General features: G+C 34.1%; 6 protein-coding genes across 9 annotated transcripts; 3 read left to right on the top strand and 3 right to left on the bottom strand.

Moving 5' to 3' along the window:
* The first annotated feature begins 16 nt into the window (after window positions 1-16).
* Window positions 17-1,636, top strand: LOC124431888 (tubulin alpha-1 chain-like). The gene is given in 2 exon segments (XM_046980276.1): window positions 17-317; window positions 434-1,636. Coding segments are annotated over 2 exon segments (1,413 nt in total). The 5' UTR covers window positions 17-31; the 3' UTR covers window positions 1,561-1,636.
* Window positions 1,637-1,886: 250 nt separating this feature from the next.
* Window positions 1,887-8,560, bottom strand: LOC124431877 (mucin-3A-like). Its single transcript, XM_046980243.1, has 5 exons — window positions 8,248-8,560; window positions 7,870-8,024; window positions 7,463-7,721; window positions 3,084-7,271; window positions 1,887-2,869 (listed from the first exon to the last, which is right to left on the bottom strand). Exons 1-5 carry the CDS (start codon window positions 8,293-8,295, stop codon window positions 2,504-2,506), a joined length of 5,016 nt encoding a protein of 1,671 aa, XP_046836199.1. The 5' UTR covers window positions 8,296-8,560; the 3' UTR covers window positions 1,887-2,503.
* A 23-nt stretch (window positions 8,561-8,583) lies between these two features.
* Window positions 8,584-13,209, top strand: LOC124431893 (MORN repeat-containing protein 5-like). 3 transcript variants are annotated; one of them, XM_046980284.1, is made up of 6 exons: window positions 8,584-9,720; window positions 11,164-11,319; window positions 11,411-11,687; window positions 11,989-12,175; window positions 12,250-12,406; window positions 12,532-13,209. In XM_046980284.1, exons 2-6 carry the CDS (start codon window positions 11,263-11,265, stop codon window positions 12,763-12,765), a joined length of 912 nt encoding a protein of 303 aa, XP_046836240.1. In that variant the 5' UTR covers window positions 8,584-9,720; window positions 11,164-11,262; the 3' UTR covers window positions 12,766-13,209. The 3 variants fall into 3 exon arrangements, with proteins under 3 accessions (XP_046836240.1, XP_046836239.1, XP_046836241.1); XM_046980283.1 differs by having other exon boundaries at window positions 8,584-9,941; XM_046980285.1 differs by lacking the exon at window positions 8,584-9,720 and adding an exon at window positions 10,867-10,892.
* A 188-nt stretch (window positions 13,210-13,397) lies between these two features.
* Window positions 13,398-14,982, top strand: LOC124431904 (tubulin alpha-2/alpha-4 chain-like). The gene is made up of 3 exons (XM_046980304.1): window positions 13,398-13,638; window positions 13,736-14,565; window positions 14,674-14,982. Exons 1-3 carry the CDS (start codon window positions 13,518-13,520, stop codon window positions 14,968-14,970), a joined length of 1,248 nt encoding a protein of 415 aa, XP_046836260.1. The 5' UTR covers window positions 13,398-13,517; the 3' UTR covers window positions 14,971-14,982.
* A 119-nt stretch (window positions 14,983-15,101) lies between these two features.
* On the bottom strand, window positions 15,102-19,239 carry LOC124431885 (NHL repeat-containing protein 2). 2 transcript variants are annotated; one of them, XM_046980271.1, is made up of 9 exons: window positions 18,917-19,239; window positions 17,630-17,796; window positions 17,314-17,473; window positions 16,810-17,225; window positions 16,479-16,708; window positions 16,146-16,371; window positions 15,873-16,067; window positions 15,679-15,792; window positions 15,102-15,596 (listed from the first exon to the last, which is right to left on the bottom strand). In XM_046980271.1, the coding sequence occupies exons 1-9, from the start codon at window positions 19,098-19,100 to the stop codon at window positions 15,201-15,203; spliced, it is 2,088 nt and encodes a 695-aa protein (XP_046836227.1). In that variant the 5' UTR covers window positions 19,101-19,239; the 3' UTR covers window positions 15,102-15,200. The 2 variants fall into 2 exon arrangements, with proteins under 2 accessions (XP_046836227.1, XP_046836228.1); XM_046980272.1 differs by lacking the exon at window positions 18,917-19,239 and adding an exon at window positions 18,065-18,204.
* LOC124431896 lies at window positions 17,897-18,922 on the bottom strand. Its single transcript, XM_046980290.1, has one exon. It carries the CDS (start codon window positions 18,551-18,553, stop codon window positions 18,017-18,019), a length of 537 nt encoding a protein of 178 aa, XP_046836246.1. The 5' UTR covers window positions 18,554-18,922; the 3' UTR covers window positions 17,897-18,016.
* Window positions 19,240-19,303: the final 64 nt, after the last annotated feature.

Raw genomic sequence — 19,303 nt, 5'->3', positions numbered from 1 at the left:
AAAAGGAAATATAAGATCACAAGCATAGAGAATGATTAATATCATAGTACTATTATACGATCTAGAGTTTCTACAATCTTTAATGTTTCTTTAGCGTGAATGTATCTCAATCCACGTTGGACAAGCTGGAGTACAGATTGGTAATGCTTGCTGGGAGCTGTATTGCTTGGAACATGGCATTCAGCCCGATGGTCAGATGCCTTCCGATAAGACTATCGGAGGTGGCGATGACAGCTTTAATACTTTCTTCAGCGAAACTGGTGCCGGCAAACATGTACCACGAGCAGTTTTCATTGATTTGGAACCTACTGTTGTCGGTACGTATTAATCTAAAATCATTTTCTTTTTTTCTTATTTCTTTTTAGTTGTTATTTTATTTTTACCTAAATTTTATAAATTTTCTTCTTTAACTTGTATCGTTATCCAATTTTAGATGAAGTCCGCACAGGCACATACCGTCAGCTATTTCATCCAGAACAATTGATCACGGGCAAGGAGGATGCTGCTAATAATTATGCTCGTGGTCACTACACAATTGGCAAGGAAATCGTTGACCTCGTCCTAGACCGTATCCGAAAACTGGCAGATCAATGTACTGGATTACAAGGTTTCCTCATCTTCCATTCCTTTGGAGGTGGCACCGGCTCAGGATTCACGTCTCTCTTGATGGAAAGATTATCAGTCGATTATGGAAAGAAGTCTAAATTAGAATTCGCTATTTATCCTGCTCCTCAAGTCTCTACCGCCGTGGTTGAACCATACAACTCTATCTTAACTACGCATACCACGCTCGAACATTCCGATTGTGCATTTATGGTTGATAACGAGGCTATTTATGATATCTGTCGTCGTAACCTGGACATCGAGAGACCTACATATACCAACTTGAATCGCTTGATCGGTCAAATTGTTTCTTCGATCACTGCCTCCTTACGATTCGATGGTGCGCTCAACGTCGACCTAACTGAATTCCAAACCAACTTAGTACCCTATCCAAGAATTCATTTCCCGCTGGTAACATACGCACCGGTTATTTCTGCGGAAAAGGCGTATCACGAACAACTCAGCGTTGCAGAAATTACAAATGCTTGTTTCGAGCCAGCCAATCAGATGGTAAAATGCGATCCACGACATGGAAAATACATGGCTTGCTGTATGTTATACAGAGGTGATGTTGTACCTAAGGATGTAAATGCCGCTATTGCCACTATTAAAACCAAACGTACGATTCAATTCGTTGATTGGTGTCCAACTGGATTCAAGGTTGGAATAAATTATCAGCCACCAACTGTCGTACCCGGTGGAGACTTGGCCAAGGTACAACGTGCGGTTTGTATGTTGTCCAACACGACGGCCATTGCCGAGGCATGGGCACGTCTCGATCATAAATTTGATCTTATGTATGCCAAGAGAGCATTCGTTCACTGGTACGTTGGTGAAGGTATGGAAGAAGGTGAATTCTCCGAAGCACGTGAAGATCTTGCAGCTCTCGAGAAGGATTACGAGGAAGTTGGTATGGATTCTGCTGAAGGTGAAGGAGAAGGTGCTGAAGAATATTAAATTCGTACCTAGAAGAAAAATTTTCGTTTGCTTATAGAGCATACAAGATTTTCCTTATGCATGTTCAATCCCACAGCATTTGATCGAAAGATACAAAAATAAAAGCAATTTAAAAAACAATTAATCATTTGTTTTTTTTTTTTCCATACCATTTATAATTAGTTTGGTTACAGGTAAAATATTCTCGTGTAAAAAGTATTTAATTTTAATCATTACGTTTTACCTTTAGTCGGTAATTAATATCAACATAGGAAGTTAAATTATTACAGGAAAGAAAGCACAGGTATGTACTTTATTGATGTTATATGAAATATTGTAGTTATCAATTTTATTTCAATAAGTTTTATTTAATTTGATGTATTTGACATAATTTATGCTAAGAACAGTTATTGTCACGTTGACACGACAAGAAGACTGTCTTGACATTGTCCTGAGTCATAATAGCAAGTTTTAGGGTATAAAAAGCAACTTTGAAAATAATTACTTTTTCCAACTATTAGGCGATTATATTAAAAAATACAATTTTTCCATTGTAATGATTACGAAAGTTACGTATTTAACATGCTTACGACTTTACGTTTATTTCAATACTTTGATATTTCCATTAGAAAGTTTGGTTATTCTAAATATGTAACTATTATTATTTTTCTATTTGCACCACAGAAAAATTGCATATTTTATAAAATTATTTTTTAATAATTACGAATGATAATGAGGTCGCAATCTATATTATCGCATTTCACTAACTTCTTTTTTATAATACTTAATTATTTTTTGCTATAATATACATCGAGTTGCTTTTGAGCATTGTCGCATCTTAAATTAACAATAAAAATTATTCGACGTGTCGATCGAAAACCAACATATACGATAATGATACTACATAACGATGGTGTTCGATCAAGATAAATGTCGTATTTCCATGAATAATATTGTATACGAGCTAGGGCAAAAGTCTTGGATTGAATCTTCCCATGTGAAGTATCAAACCAGTGGGATTGTGACGTACGAAATATAAGAAGGGCCTGTCGAGTTTCAATCGCGATCTTTCCGATCTTATCATTACCTTCGCATTATCTGCATGTCGCTTTCTTCTTTTATCGATCTTACCGAACATCGATTTCGAAGTATTTACTTCTAAGTAATCTAGGGGGTTAGATTGACGATCTGTATCTAGGACCGTACTATTCGAATTTACAGAAGTTTTCTCATATAGACGAGCTCTTTTTATTGGGGTCGCTGGATACGTTTCCATGTGATGTCTTCCATTCGTTGGATTCTCATCGCCACACGTGCCGAATAAATTAATCTTAAAAAAAGAAAAAAAAAAAGAAAACAAAAAGAAAAAGATACATTTGAGTATGTACAAAATCTATCTACATAGGAATAAAATAAAAACATTTAATGAAAGTGAAATCTAAAAGAAAGGCAGATTAAATATAGTAAGAAAGTAAAGACGTAAAAGATTCGTTTAATTAAAAGAACAAATAGATTTGATAGATGAAAAAATAATTTATCCTAACCTGTAGTATGTCGGATAGATGTAAGTGATTTCCAATTCCATTGATGCCCTTTAAATCAGCTTGTTCGGTGAACAGTCTATCGAAACCCATTCTTCTAAGAGCTGCTGTTGCATTGACGACAGATCTATGAGTAAATTTAGGTATTTGAAGTTCTAAACTATTCCTAGGAAGTAATATTTTCAAAAGCCTGTTCCAATTATTGTCACGAGAAGCACTTGATATTAATCTTCTTTCAAGACGATCCAAAGTATCACCTGGGGCTATATGGCCTTGTTGTCCAGGCAATAAGAACACCGTTGTAACAAGATTTTCGACTTTACCAAGAGCAACCGCAGTTGCATCCAAACTAGGTTCGTAACCTGCAAGTATATTCGATCGCCAGACTATAGCCGGTACAGGTATCAATTTTCTTTGTCTGATAGCCGGCGACACGGCAAAATATAATTCGCCATCTCTTCCTTCGGAACTTACGAAACTGGAATTGCAATTAGTTTGGAAAACATTGGCTGATACAGCAGCTAAAGGAGATCGTAGAGGTACCGTGTTAGCCTTTATAAAGTCCTTTATCCTACCACCTGTTTGCTTTCTAACTAGTAAATTCGTTCGTCTTCGAACAATATCACCAATGGTAGCAAAGTTCACCTCTGCAACAAGACCTTCGTAAAACTGTTGGGCTTGTTCTTTATAAAATGGCAAAGTTTTTCTGACCCTCGCTCTATCGACGAAAAGTTCACGAACAAAGGCAGCATTAGTGATCCCTTGTCCTCTCGTCAATCCCACCATATCGGTTACGTTTTGAAACACCAAATGTGGATTAAACGTGGCTACGTCGTCCAACTTAAGTAATTCGTTCATTTGATCGGAGGTCGTTCCTCGTGCTCCTAAAAATATCATCGCCAGTAGACTGACCATACCGAAGGGCGAAAGAACCAGAGATCTGTTTGTACTTAGGCCCTTATTAGCCGCCATCCAGAAATCGAAAGCTAAATTATTGCACATTTTCGAGAAGTTAACGATGTCGCTTTCAGTCTTCGTCACGGTAACATCCAAAGCGTTTACGCTTGCCGGAGAATCTAACGGTATATTTTCATTCGATTTTATCTCCGATGTTAAAGCAGGTAAGCGTGCATCTGAGGTATGTGCCATATTCTGTACGATCTTTTGAGTCGTTGGATGGACGGTAGTTCTTTCGACGATCGATGAAGCGACTACTTTATGAGGTATCAACAACCATTTTTCAGTTGTTTCCCTATCCTCCGAATAACTTTCATTCATATTCTCATTGTAACTGGTTTTCGAAGTCGATTGCGAATCTAATGAGTTCTTTGTTGTCATTGATACAGACGGTGACAATAATTCCGACGACGATACTTCCTCAATAACACGCGGAGGTACAAAAATTGATTCATTACTTTCTACTTGTACCTTCGTATTGTCATTCGTATTATTATCCATTATCTCTGACGATGTTCCGTTCGTATTATTACTTTTTGTATTTGTACTAATGTTAGCCATTACTTCTTGGTCTATCATCCAATTTGATTCACTTATCGTTGTAATGTTCTCCATCAGTTCTTCGATCGTTTTGTTTATTTGAACATGCAAATCCTGTGATGGATTTTTTGTAGTACTATTCGACATTGACTCCGTGTTCTCCGAAATCTTCGTTGTAATCACATTGTCTATAGATACGTTACTCGCATCGGTTGAAGAAAAATCATTCGTAAAAGTGATATTCAATTTTACATAAGGCGTAGAATACCTTTGCGTAGATGTATTTTCCTTTGAATCGGAATAACGAGATTCGTTTGCTTTTAACGATGCTTCCAATTCAAAGCCGGTATGATTTTTCAGCTCGTTGTCATGAATATTTAAAAAAGTTTCCGTGACGGATTGTTCACCGGCAATTAAAGTCGTCATGTGTTCTTGAACTACTACAGGCACTGTGTCTGAAGTTAATAAGGTGGTATACGTTCCTGTTGTGACATTTATGACCATCTTATCAGTTCCAGTTTCTTGCTCCGCAGGTAATAACGTCGTTATTGAATTTAACGATTCAATGAGATCGTTCTGGTGTCGTACAAACGAAGGTTCCTTATTCGTTACGTCGAGATTCAGGCTCGAAGAAGTCTTACTGTTTGAATAGCTTTCGGTAGTTTGTACGTTATGTATAATTATATCGCTAATTGGTGTTGTATACGATGTTTCTACCTGTGAACTCATTGTGGTATTCTTAATTCCTGCAACAGTCGTCATATCATTGGTTTTTATTGAATTAGTAGCTGTATCGAGTTCATTAGATACAAACGATGTTGTTATCGTATGTTGACTCATAGAAGATGAAGAACTATCTTCAACGAAATCTTCAATGTGATAATCAATAAAGTTTGCTTCATTGGTGGGTAACACAGGTACCGAAGTTGTATTTGTTATTAAAGTTTCTTTCGTATCGTTCATTAGTTTTTTGACTACAGATTCTGTTATTGTACTCGTAACATAGATATTTGATTCAGTGGAAGTATTACTTATTAAATCATTGATGAAGGTAATCTTGGTAGCCATAGTAGATTCAGGAATCATATTGGATAAGGTAGAAGGATCAACGGATGGACCATCGATCCGAACGAAATTAGTCTCCGTTATATAAGTAGATGTTAATGTCGAATTCATCGTATTGCTTGCTACTGTAGGTTGTACAGTAGATATGTCATTTATTTTGGAAATTTCCGTTTCAACCAGAGATGACTGTTCTTCTATCGCGAGAGATTCTTTCTCGTTCGTTTCGATTGATTCTAATTTATTCATCAAACTATTAGGATTTCCATCATACTTGTCCGTATCAATGTCGAATGTTGAACTGTCAGTAGGCTTAAAAGTTGTTTCATGATTTAAAGTAATATTCTTGGTAACGATTGCGGCAATAGGAAAGTCTGTCGTTTCTGAAAAGCTATCAGAATCTGAAATCGTACTAATGAATGTTCCTTCCGATGTATTATCAGATGAATTTACTGACAATGAAACATTGAAGTAATCATCAGGTGGTATCAATGTTGAAAGATCGTTTCCTTTAGTCACATTTATTGCCAAGTTGAATAGTTGTGAAATATTTAACTGTTCATCATTTGTTGATTTTGTCGGTAATAATGTCGATGTTGAACTTATTGAAGAAAGAATGGGAGGAGTTGTTACTTCTGATATTTCAGATATCGTTACGTTTCTGTTGTCGAAAAATTGCGTGGTAATATTGCTCTTAGATAAATATTCATTTGATTCCGTTTGTGCATGCGGAATAACAGTTGCCGTGACCATGTCGGTGATCGTGTCTCCAGATAACATCGTGACACTTTCAGATTGACTAATTTTGGTATTTGTTCTTACAGTCGATGTTTCCAATGACATTGCTTCCGTTACTTTTTTCGTTATATCATTTTCAGTGGATGACAACACTTCGTTCGTTGCTTGGATAAATGAGTCGTTCACCGTTGATCCCACCAACATAGTCAAAATCGGTACATATTCCGTTACTCGGCTAATGCTCGACTCGTCAGAGGTCACGTTTTGTTCCAATTCGTCCCAAACCTTGACTGGAACTTTTTCAAATATCGTTGCATTATTCATCTCCTCCAATGGCAAGTGATCGATGTCAGAAAACTCGAGAGTGGATTTTGTACTCGATGTTTGATACATCGAATTATCGATTGTCTCTAACTGATCGGTGAATGGTTTTCCTTCGGTAGTGATCACTGGTACTGGAATCATTGGTTTCTCAGTATATTTATCTGGAGATTTCGTTTCGCCGTAACTAATAATTGTCGAAAAATTATTCTCATTTATGATTGATGGTAATGGGAAATTGCTAGTTGTTGAAATGACACCGTTGACCAATTGTTCAGATGTTTCTGGATTAGTTAACATCGGTGGTTTTAACGTAGACAATTGAGTTTCTCGATTCAACGAAGTTTCCGATATCTCTTGCATAAGTGAATCAGGTCTTGTAATTTCTACGTAATTAGGTTCTTCCGATGTTGGATCAGTTTCGATATCGCTATTGGTCAGAATACCAGGTAAAATGCTACTCCATTCGGCATTTGCGTATTCTGGAATAGTTGATAACGAACCAGCCATAGTCGATGGTTTATCCAATGCACTTTTTAATACATTTTGCACCTTTTCAACTACATCCATCACCTGCGAATCAAGAAAAATTAGAAAAGTAACCATTTCAATAAAGTCGTCTTTGGTGATCGTCTATATTAAATTCTTAACTTGGATGATATTAGAATAAGATAATTTTTTTTATGTGTATCATAATATTTAACAAATTAAAAAATTAGATAATGTCGTTTTTCAGTGTAAATACATCAACAGGACCGTCTTACCTTCTTTTCTCCATTCAACAGATCACCAGATTTATGAGGATCATATATCTCCATCGCAACGTGCCCGCCGTTTCCACTTGCGATTAGAGTCTGTATCTCACGTAAACTCATTTGCTTCGTGATCATGTTCCCCTGATCGTTGTACGTGTAGAATAGAAATTTGTCTGGTTTCAACAACTCTGCTGGCGAAGCTGGCAAATCTCGTCTTATTGGATTCTTATTCTCGTCCCTCTTGTAATCCACGTTTTTCGAAGCGTTACTAAAAATTTTACGGATATTCTAGTCGTTACGAATTGTTTCATTTTTAAATTCTATTAGAAGCAACTAAATAATTAATTAATTATATTAATTATTATTATAATATTAGCCATAAAATTAAATGGAATTTCGTAAATCATTTTGCTGACCTACGCTCATCCCATAATTTTTCAGTGCCATCTAATTCACCGGCCGTGACCTTTGACAGCGACGAAGCCTTGCTCGATGAAAAAACACTTGTCAAGAGAATGACAAGTACTGTTAAAGTTTGCCTCCCTTGACGAGTACGAAAGTTTCTAGTAACCTATAAAATAAAGAATAGAAAAAAGGTCTCATTTTTGAGCCAGACAGAGTTCGTAATGCGACTCTCGATGGGTCGAATTTACTTCGAGATCATTTAAGAAAAATCCGCGCAAATTTGATGTAGACATTCGAAGGTTTTATCGAACGTGAACATGAACAAGACATTTTATCATATACACGTATCGTTTTCAATTTTGTTACTAATTCTTTGTACGAAAACTTACAGACATATCGATCGTATATCGACCGGTTTCTTTCTTGATGAAAAACATGATGTGCTTTGCGAATTTCGGGAAATTAGTTAACTACGTGCAGTTCAAGTTTATGAATGATTCTTTTTACTATTATTTCCGGCGAAATATAGACGAACGTTATTCTTGTCGAAATAACGCAGAAGGGATGTTATTTAGCCTCATCGTTGCTACGAATTTTGATTCTTTGTTTTTTCCTTGGTCTATTCGTTTTCCGCTTCTCTTTCTCGCACACACGCACTCTCAACAGACTTTCTCTCTCTTTCTCTCTCTCTCTCTCTCTCTCTCTCTCTCTCTCTCTCTTTCTTTCTCTTGTTACTCTTCTCTTTTTATCCCTCTGCCTCTGATTCTCTCGTTTTTACTGTCCTATCCTTTCTTTCTTTATTTATTTTCTTTTCTTCTTTTCTCTTTTTACTTCCCTCCCACCACCCTTTCTTTCTTCAAATTATCCTCTCCGGTTACGTTATATACGTCCGTGTATCCTAATCCTTTCGAACGACTTTCCACGACGCCCGTGAGGCCTCCTAAGGAACTGCAACCGAGACGAACGATCTTGCGGTTGACCTTGCCGCAACGACTAAGGATAGTGACCTTACCGAAGACGCTTATATTCCTGCTACTACTCGTCCTCTTCTCCTGTTTCTCTCCTCCTTCTTACCCCTCCTTTTCCTACTACTTACCATGACTGCTCTCCTCTTTCTCTCTTTCAATTTTTCCCCTACCTTCGAAGTCGTCTCGCTTCTCTCCTCCTGTTCGTTCCTTCGACTTCTTCCTTTTCTCTCTCTCTCTCTCTCTCTCTCTCTCCTCTCCTTTTGAACATGACTTCGAAGAAGATCGGCGGTATATGATTTGTACGCTTTTTCTTTTTCCTCTATCTCTCCCTCTCTATCTCTTTCTTTCTCTCTTTCCTTTTCTTTTCATTCCATCTTTGCCTCTCATTTTCTTTTTTTCGCTCTTATTTCTATGTCCTATGTTATTCCGTACGTTTCTTTTTACTTTTTGAACGATTTGAGCGATTTGAAACACGTCGAATGACGATTTTCTTTTCGTTCCTTCGAATCGATTGGAGCGTGTCAGCTAATAGATTTCTCTCTTTCTCTCTGTTTTTCTCTATCTGTCTTCCTTTCTGTCGGTCTCTCTCTCTCTCTCTCTCTCTCTTTCTCTCTCTCTCTCTCTCTCTCTCTCTCTCTCTCTCTCTCTCTCTCTCTCTGTTTTCTCTTTCTCTGATAATTCTCCATTTAATCTCACAAAGTCAGAATCCTGGATGAGGATTTTTTAGAATTGCATTGCACTGTCTTGAGCTAAATATACGAGTGTATATAATAAACAAACAAATTAAATATACATACATACACTCTTATAATTAGAAAGGATTAATAGTATATTTATCAGATAGATATGTATCTATCTATGATCAAATTCGTAGAGTACAAAAGGACAGATACGGTAAGATATATGTTTGAAATGTGTCCGTGATATATTCCTTTATATATTGAGAGCGCGTATTCTATCGGTGCACGGGTTTTAAGACGGCGTGCGTCGTAATCCAGGCCGATGATTATACCAACGATTAACGGTACACATTGGCTGACCGGTTGCGAGTCACTTGACTTCGAGACTACGATCGTAGCTAACATTCCAAATTCGTGACCACCACACTGTCGATAGTAAGTCGGGACGCTCATATTGCACATAGACCGAACGTATTCGTTCAACCACACATTTGAGGATTTTCATATATTTGTATTACGTCCCGTACGCTGATCGCAGTTTGTATCCCGTGTGTCATTCTAAAAAAAAAAGAGAATAGATGCTTTTTTCCCTCAATACAAGAAGAAAAGTATTTTTTTTATATATTTTTTTTTTTTTCATGTTTAAACGTGATTTATCACGCAAGAAACAAATCGGATTTTATTTTACTGTACGAAAAATTCCTTTCTTTTTTTTTGGATTATTCCATTGTTGGTGGATCGATTGAAAATTTTTTCATCCGTTATTAAGATGATTCAAAGAGAGCTCTAAGATGGTTGTAGTAAATTTTTTTCAACTCTTTTTTCTTGCCCTCCTCCCCGAAGTTTTCAAGTTCATCCTTAGTTTTTTTTTTTTTTATACATAAATCTTATAATTTTGTTTACACCTATCTTTTAGCGAATATTGAGACGAATTCGGCAAGTATCATTACACATATATATATATATATATATATATATATGTTTTTCCATCTGAAATTACAACAAATATTCTAATTGAAAGAATTTAATGTGAAATATCGCATGCTACGTTATTGTATACTTTTCAGAGTTATTGATAGATCAGCATTTAGTTGTTATTCATTTGATCTTTCGCAATAATGTTGGTAAACATTTCTTTCTGTACATTTAAACTACATCTAATAATATCGGAAGAAGTGTTTCTCTGTTAGATTTATTTTTATCGGATACATTTAAAGTAAATATTTATGATAAAATTCCAATAATGCCGGAGAATTGTACATGCATGTTTAGTATCGATGCAAATGCCATAGAAAGAATTAAATAGTCTTTTATTTTATTTATTTACCGTCTACGCAATTTTATTGCAATTGACGGAACACAATTTTTAACATCGTTTTAATTAAGGTAAAGGATATTTTTTTAATATTTTTTCGGTATAGATGTAAAAAAAAATATATATATATTTTTTTTTATTTATAATACTTGCCGAATTCGTCTCAATATTCGTTAAAAAATAGATGTAAAAAAATATAGATTTATCTATAAGAAACTGAAAGTGATCTTGAAAATTTCGAAAAATGAGTTGACAAAATAAATTTACTATAATCATATTTAAGCTCTTTTTGATTGACGTTTAATTCAATCGGATAAATCAGCTGATACTCCTTTTTTTCAGGTAAATCGTAATTGAAACATAAATATTTAATTCATAAATATTTCAATCTAATTGAGGGTTTTTCAAATTCGCTTCTTGGTGATAATATTAACAATTGATATGGATAATCATTATCATGAATTGATTTTGGGAACTATTAATCAGGATTTGGATCTGGTCGGGAAAGGAATATTCGATTTTCTTGAGATAAAAATTATATTTCGAATATAGTAAAATATATTTATTCTAACAAATTATTCTTATACAGGCTGTTTCAAGAGCACAAAATATTGAAATTAAATCAACAAGGACTTCAATATCGATGAAAAGTGTAGAACAAGTTCAGAATTATAACTACTTTAATAAAGAAAAAGCTTTAAGTATCCTTATAGAGCAGGACGAGGACGATGAACTAGATGTCAAAGTCGAAAAAGATTTCAATGACCTATTTTGGAGGGAAAGTTTTTTTATCAATGGAAGTAATTACAACGGTACTTGGGACGCAGTCAGCATGGCAGGAATTGGAAGATACATTTTACCGAATGGTTAATAAATAAATAAAGTATTCCTCTTTTTAATAATATCTAATTTTTCGTATCAATATTTATAAGGTGATATTTATCAAGCAAAACGATATCTATATCAAAGTGTATACTATTTTTTTTAAGCAACGGTAATAGAGTATTTTCAAACTTATTTTATATTTTAAAATCAATCTAAATTTCATTAATAATTTTATTAATAAATTTCATTAATAAATTTAATTAAAAATTTATCTTTACAATCTTTGCGGACACATTATAAATCTTATAAATGTATTAAAAAAAAAAATTAAAAAATATACAGGAATCGTCTTTGAGGGTGAATTTCGCGATGACAAATTTCACGGAAACGGAACCATGTCCTGGCCATGCGGACAAAGCATAGATGGGGTCTGGATATCTGGCAAGCTGAAAACTAAGCGGTACAGATTCAAGGATGGTTTGATATTCGCTGAAGATGGCTGGGAATATTGTCAATTTCCTGACAGACGGTTGGCGTAACACGTTTCTATAATTTACAGTAACTCTGATATTATCGTCAAAATTTCTAATTTTTCTCGTGCAGATTTTATGCTTGTATCACGACTGGCTTGAGACCTGCGAGAATAACGCTAAAAACCAATTGTCAACCGGCCAAAATAATTCCTCTCTTTTGTTACGATGTGGGTTACGGTATATATTATCCGAATACTCATTGTATCATGTCATATGATTCAACAAAGGTACAAATATCATCATCGGTCATTTTTCTATTTCTTCGTTGAATCAGCAAACAAAAAACTTTTCTGCGCGAATTTTTTCTATTTCATTTATTCCAAATCTACCAAATGTATGGAACATTTTGAAGATAATCGAAATACCAACTAAAACGAAAGTCGAGTGGATTATAAGCAATTGTCGGAAAGGCTATGATGAACCTACACATTATCAGCCATGGTTAAATGAAAATTGGTCAAAAAAAACGAGGCAAGAATTAAATATAAAATATTGCTTACCCTTATCAAACGATTCACCGCAAGGATGGTGGAAAAGGTATAATCGTAATTATTCTATAATAGTAAATTTCTTTATATTGAATTAAGATTTCACCATTATCACACGGTAAAATTACATATAATTTTGAAATGTATTAGAAATTCAATAGAAAATCGAGTATATATAAACTTGTTTATAAAATCATATATATATATATATATATATAATTATTCTCTACTTATTCCCAAAACAAACAAGATTGTCGATTTTCGAGCAAGATACCAGCGTATATCAGAAACCTGACGAGTTCCTTTACAAACATTGTTATTTGAATCGAAGAAAAAAAAAGATATGTAAAAATAGCGAAGAAGGAAATCGCTGCAATTAAAATCTTTCGTTATGTTTTGTTTTTATAATATATATATATCCATAAAAAAATATGTATGGAAAAAAAAAACAATAAATATCCATCGATACGATCACCTTGCGTTTTCTATTGTTTTGTAAACAATCTTTGCGGACATATTGATAGATATCGACGGACAAGAAACGTAAGGATAGCTGCAAAAGGAAGCGTTATACGAAAAGATATAACCGTCATAATTGAAAAATAAAGTAGCAATATAATTAAACGTAAAAAATGGTAAGTCATTTGTACAAAATTTATCAAGGATTGACAATTTATCAATTAATGATCTATTAATGTTTTTATTACTCATTATGACTAATTCGAGTTTACTTGAAATTGATGGATAGCGTGAGTGTCTATCAGTGCACGTAGGACAAGGTGGAGTTCAGATTGGTAATGCCTGTTGGGAATTATACTGTTTGGAACATGGAATTCAACCCGATGGGCAAATGCCCTCAGATAAAACAGTAGGAGGAGGAGACGACAGTTTCAATACGTTTTTTAGCGAGACAGGTGCAGGAAAACACGTTCCAAGAGCTGTTTTTATGGACTTGGAACCTACTGTTGTAGGTATGATCATTATCATGCCCTTTTTGTGTATTGTGATTTTCATGATTTTTTGATTATCTTTATGTTATTTTTTAACAAGTTCTTTTTTATATTTCAGATGAAGTACGTACAGGAACTTACAGGCAACTCTTTCATCCGGAACAACTGATCACAGGGAAAGAGGACGCAGCAAATAATTATGCGAGAGGTCATTATACCGTAGGCAAGGAAATTGTAGATTTGGTATTAGATCGATTACGCAAATTAGCTGATCAATGTACGGGACTCCAAGGATTTCTTATTTTTCACGCTTTTGGTGGTGGTACCGGATCCGGATTTACCAGCCTTTTGATGGAACGATTATCTGTTGATTACGGAAAAAAATCAAAACTTGAATTTGCTATCTATCCGTCGCCCCAGATATGCACGGCGATAGTCGAGCCATACAATTCTTTACTAACTACTCATACGACTCTCGAACATTCAGATGCCGCTTTTATGGTAGACAATGAAGCGATTTACGATATCTGCCGCCGTAATCTCGACATAGAGAGGCCAACTTATACAAATCTGAACCGTTTGATCGGCCAGATTGTTTCTTCTATTACTGCGTCTTTGCGTTTCGATGGTGCTCTGAACGTTGACCTTACCGAGTTTCAAACGAATTTGGTACCTTATCCCCGAATTCATTTTCCACTTGCCACTTACGCACCGGTTATCTCGGCCGAAAAAGCGTATCATGAACAATTGACGGTAGCAGAGTTGACTAATGCTTGCTTCGAGCCGGCCAACCAAATGGTAAAATGCGATCCACGACATGGTAAATACATGGCTTGCTGCATGTTGTATAGAGGTGATGTTGTGCCGAAGGATGTAAATGCCTCGATTGCTACTATCAAAACCAAACGTACTATACAATTCGTTGATTGGTGTCCAACTGGATTTAAGGTATGCACACGTTCCAATAGGTTCCATGAATTTTACCAATTTTATTATTTTGATTCTATTCGTTAATTCGCTAACTCGTTAATTAGGATCGCAATTTATCATTTTTAGGTCGGTATAAATTATCAACCACCTACGGTTGTACCTGGCGGCGATCTCGCCAAAGTTCAACGCGCGATTTGCATGCTGGCTAATACGACCGCCATCGCCGAAGCATGGAGTAGACTCAATCACAAATTTGACGTTATGTACTCGAAACGTGCTTTTGTACATTGGTACGTAGGAGAAGGTATGGAAGAAGGTGAGTTTTCAGAAGCACGAGAAGATCTAGCGGCATTGGAAAAGGATTACGAAGAAGTTGGTTTGGATTCGGTTGAGGGTGAGGGCGAAGGAGGAGAGGAATATTAATTTATTATTAATCTAGAAAACTGTCTAATCTAGAATGCTAAAGAATTCTCTATTAAATTAAATAATGTTACTCTTTGATAATATTATTCTGGTCGTAATAAAAGCATTGAAAAATTAGTTCAATTAAAAGATTACGCGCGTAACTAAATATTTATGTTGTACCAACAAAACACTGGTATATTTTTTACATAAACAGCAAAAAACCTTCATCAATGAATTGATCTATCTCATTATTTCTTTATGATGATCTTTTTATGTTCCATGACAGTATGAGGTCCATCCACATTTTGCTGCACTTTAAATATTACCAATATCTTTTTTGGTATACATTCATTAATATTACAAGTTATAATATCCAAAATAAAGCGTAAATTATTACATTCAGAACCATTAGGAATTTGAATTGACGTTGGTGTTGTAAGCGAGCCGCTCAGAGATTTGGCCATCCAAGTATCTTTTGGTAACGAGAGTGACCATTTTTGAGGTGCTTCAGAATTCAGCTTCAAATCACCTTCAAATATAATTTCGAATGTGATTGTAAGCTTTCCCCCATTTGCATTTATAAGCGTATCAAAAGTATACTCTTCATTAACATTATCATCTTCGACTGGGAAAACGAAGGAAATCTAAAAAATTACGAATAAATATTAAATTATGAATAAAAATTACAATTAATCTTGATTAGTTTATTAGCTATTTTATACTCACGGACGAAATGGTTTTACTCTTTAAATCGATCTTTTTAATGGAATGATTGTTCGTATCTGCTACATATAAAGTGTCCCCACTGTTATTTATCACAAGTCCGCTTGGTTCATCAAACTAGAAGATCATATTTTCAATAAAACATGTTCCTATACAAAAAAATTTGTAACATATAAAATAGATCAACTATCTCTTACAGAGAACGTATCACTTGGCTTGCCAGCACCATACAATGTTTTACAATTTCCTGCGATATCTACTTTTTTAATTTTGTGATTATAAGTATCTGCTATATAAATTTCTTGTTGAACAGAATTCCATGTTATTCCTAAAGGATGTTGAAGTTTTGCATTATGACGAATACCATCGATATCTCCAAAGTCATGTAAGTTCTGAAAAAGAATTCACATAATTTCTATTAAGAATTACTCGTTAAAAACATAGTCACTATATTGTATCATATAATTAACCTGTGGGTTCTTGTCAGCACCACATAATGTAGAAACTTTCCCATCTTCTAAGTGAACCTGTCTGATACTACTACTTTCGCTATCAGCAAAAAATGCAACATTATACTCTTGAGCAATTATGAGACCAGATGGTTGAGCCAACGATGCTGCATGAGGATACGAATTATTACGATTTCCTTCTCGACCGTTTCCAACAATAGCAGCGCATGTACCAGCTTTGTATAATCTGTTAAATAAATAATGAAATAAATAAATAGTAAAATAAGAAAAAAAGATGGTAATTGAATGAAATGAATATTTCATTCCAAATATAAAATGCTAAACTTATTTTACTTATTTTTCCACCAAATAGTATCTTCTAAAAAGAGTGCCCAAATTTGATGTGTGCCTGCAATTGCAATCAGTAAAATCGGTACAACAGCTTTGCCACTATTATAATGATATATTGTCACATCCCAAGGAGAAGAAAGTGTTTGATCTGTACCAAATTTTCCTCCTTTATAATCATGACCTTGTTTTCCTGTGCCTGCCACGGTAGTCACAGTTTGTTTTTTCAAATCAATCTAAAATAGATGTGTATTATTCATAATAAAAGGAATCATAGAACGTTTATAAAGTTACATAAATTTAATATAAATTAAAAATAAATTCGTATTAAAATTACCTTTCGAATAACATGATTTTCATTATCAGCAACATATATCATCTCATTGAGTACGCAAGTACCCTGAGGTGCGTTAAACTTGGCCTCTTTAAAATTACCATCTATATAGCCTGGATTATATCCACCTATAACATGTTTTATGTTCCCATAAATATCTGTTACTAAAATTCTATTATTGCCAGTATCTGATATAATTAATTTTTCTCCCATTTCAGAAGAATAAATTTCTATTTTGCCAGGAAATCGTAAAAGATCAGTTGAAGCTGGTAACAAATGTATAGCTGGTGCTATAGGAAGAGCATGGTCAGATATTTCGTTTATTGATGTAAAATAATCAAGTGCAACTTTTGTGTATAAAAATAGTTCTTCTCTATGACCTTCACCTAGTATAATTACTAATGGTTGCCCTCTTGGACCTAAAATTTCCATTAATTCTAATGTCTTGCATAAGTGAAAAATTTTATATCAAAATTTGATCAGTATTTGACAAGTATTTATGCATACCTAACATTATCATTGTTGGCCAGCAAATTACTCCAATATCTTGCCACATTGAAAGTGTTGCATCGTTAACAACAGGGTGCATTATATTATACCTTTGCACAGCTGACTTTATTTTTGTTGAATCACGCTCGTTAAAAAATTTTGCACTGTGAACACCAATCTGAAGGAACAATACTAAACATATTTTCATGTTCTTATAATGTGCACAATTTGTAAGATATATTATTAGTATATTATTTTTTAAGAAATAAAATATAAAAAAGTAAAATTTTTAAATAAATATAAAAATATTTGATACTTTAAAATATACACTAACCACAACTAAACCTAACTCTATAGAGAATTCCTTTTCTAATGCTTCCAAATCAGGCAGAATATGCATACAGTTGATACAGCAGTAAGTAAAAAAGTCTAATATAATTATTTTCCCATGGAGGTGTTTCTTCATGGAGAGATTCTCCGAGACATTGAACCATTCCAAGCCTAGCATTTAAAGAAATTACTTCACTGTGTATATACATAATCTTATGTGACCACATTTAAACGTAATAGACAGAAGCAATTGTATTAAAACATTTTAAATAATGTTCATAATCGAATAAAGTGGTTTTTATTATACAAAAAATATATCACAGTAGTGCATTTTAACAATAAACAAAGTTAGTATTTGAAGATGAAGATGACTGTACGATCAGCAAAGCCTTCAGCTGTCATTAGTAGGTAAACCATAATCTTTATGTAAACTCTTAACTGTGATATTATTTATTTGAGCCATAGCACCAAATACAACTTGGGTTGCATCCTTCATATCATTATATTCATGCAAAAGGTTTGTAGTTTGCTTCATGGAAGGATATTTTTCTCTTGAAGTTTTCAAGTTGGTAAATTCTGTGTCCAATTTCTTCTCAAGGTGAAGAAGTTTGAAGAACTGTTGTTTCTTTTCATCTTCTAATGGAATTTTGTTTAATTCCAACTGCTTTTTATTTGGCACTATCATCGATGTGTCCTTCTCCACAGTTTCCTTATATCCATCCAAAGTATCATCAATGAATGAGGAAGACATTGTGACAGAAGAATCAATGTGTTCAGACCTATGATTCAATCGATAAAAGGCCATACCATGTTTATGATATATATACTCAGTTTCAATGCGTACATAATATTGAATAAAAGAGAAGACAATCATAAGGTTATTGATATAGTTTCGATTGTTAGTTTTGAACATAAAAGAAGTTAGCATATTAAGGTCTACAATATTGTACTCTAATTATTTACAAAGTATTTGTAAATCGTTTATTTTCTTTTTTGCAATTTGATCATAAAAAGTTCAAACAATAAAAGAAAAAATTTAAGTAATATCGATCAGTTAATATATTTATCGTGTAGGTATTACAATACAAAAGGTTTACTAGCAGGTTAGTAACTATGTTATAAGCACGTTAATAAGCATATTAATAAAACAAAATATAATAACGAAAACCTTTCGCCTTTCTATCATAAATCTTAATTTATCGCAACATATTAAACTATTATCAAACGAATATCAAATAATTATTTTAAATTTAAGAACAATACGAAAAATTTGTATAAAAAATAAGATAACCTTTTGGGAAGTCCTTTACATAAGCGTCAGTATTAGCAAATGTTTTTATATGGCGTAGAACCAGTTTTTGTTTTTCCGTTTGATCGATAATAATTTGAAGATCATGTCGAATTTGTTCGCAAGCATCCATTAATAATTTCACTGTATCCGACACACTCATTTTTTTATTCACTTGTCCACACATGAACGAACTAACGAATTAAACAAAAAGAACGTCGAAACGGTGAATCAGTGTTTCAATAAAAAAAAAAAAATATATTCCAATATATGTTCATTTTACTTCTAGTTGTAGTGGGAGGCGTAGGAATATCGTAGCAAAGCAGATCCAATCTTCATGCGCATGTCAGAAATAGCTTTCCCAGGGTTAAGATATTCATCGATCCGTGT

The sequence above is a fragment of the Vespa crabro genome, chromosome 22, assembly GCF_910589235.1.
Source record: "Vespa crabro chromosome 22, iyVesCrab1.2, whole genome shotgun sequence".
Lineage (NCBI taxonomy): Eukaryota > Metazoa > Arthropoda > Insecta > Hymenoptera > Vespidae > Vespa > Vespa crabro.
The sequence above is the reverse complement of the archived record's forward strand: the minus strand, read 5'-3'. Positions and strand labels throughout refer to the sequence as shown.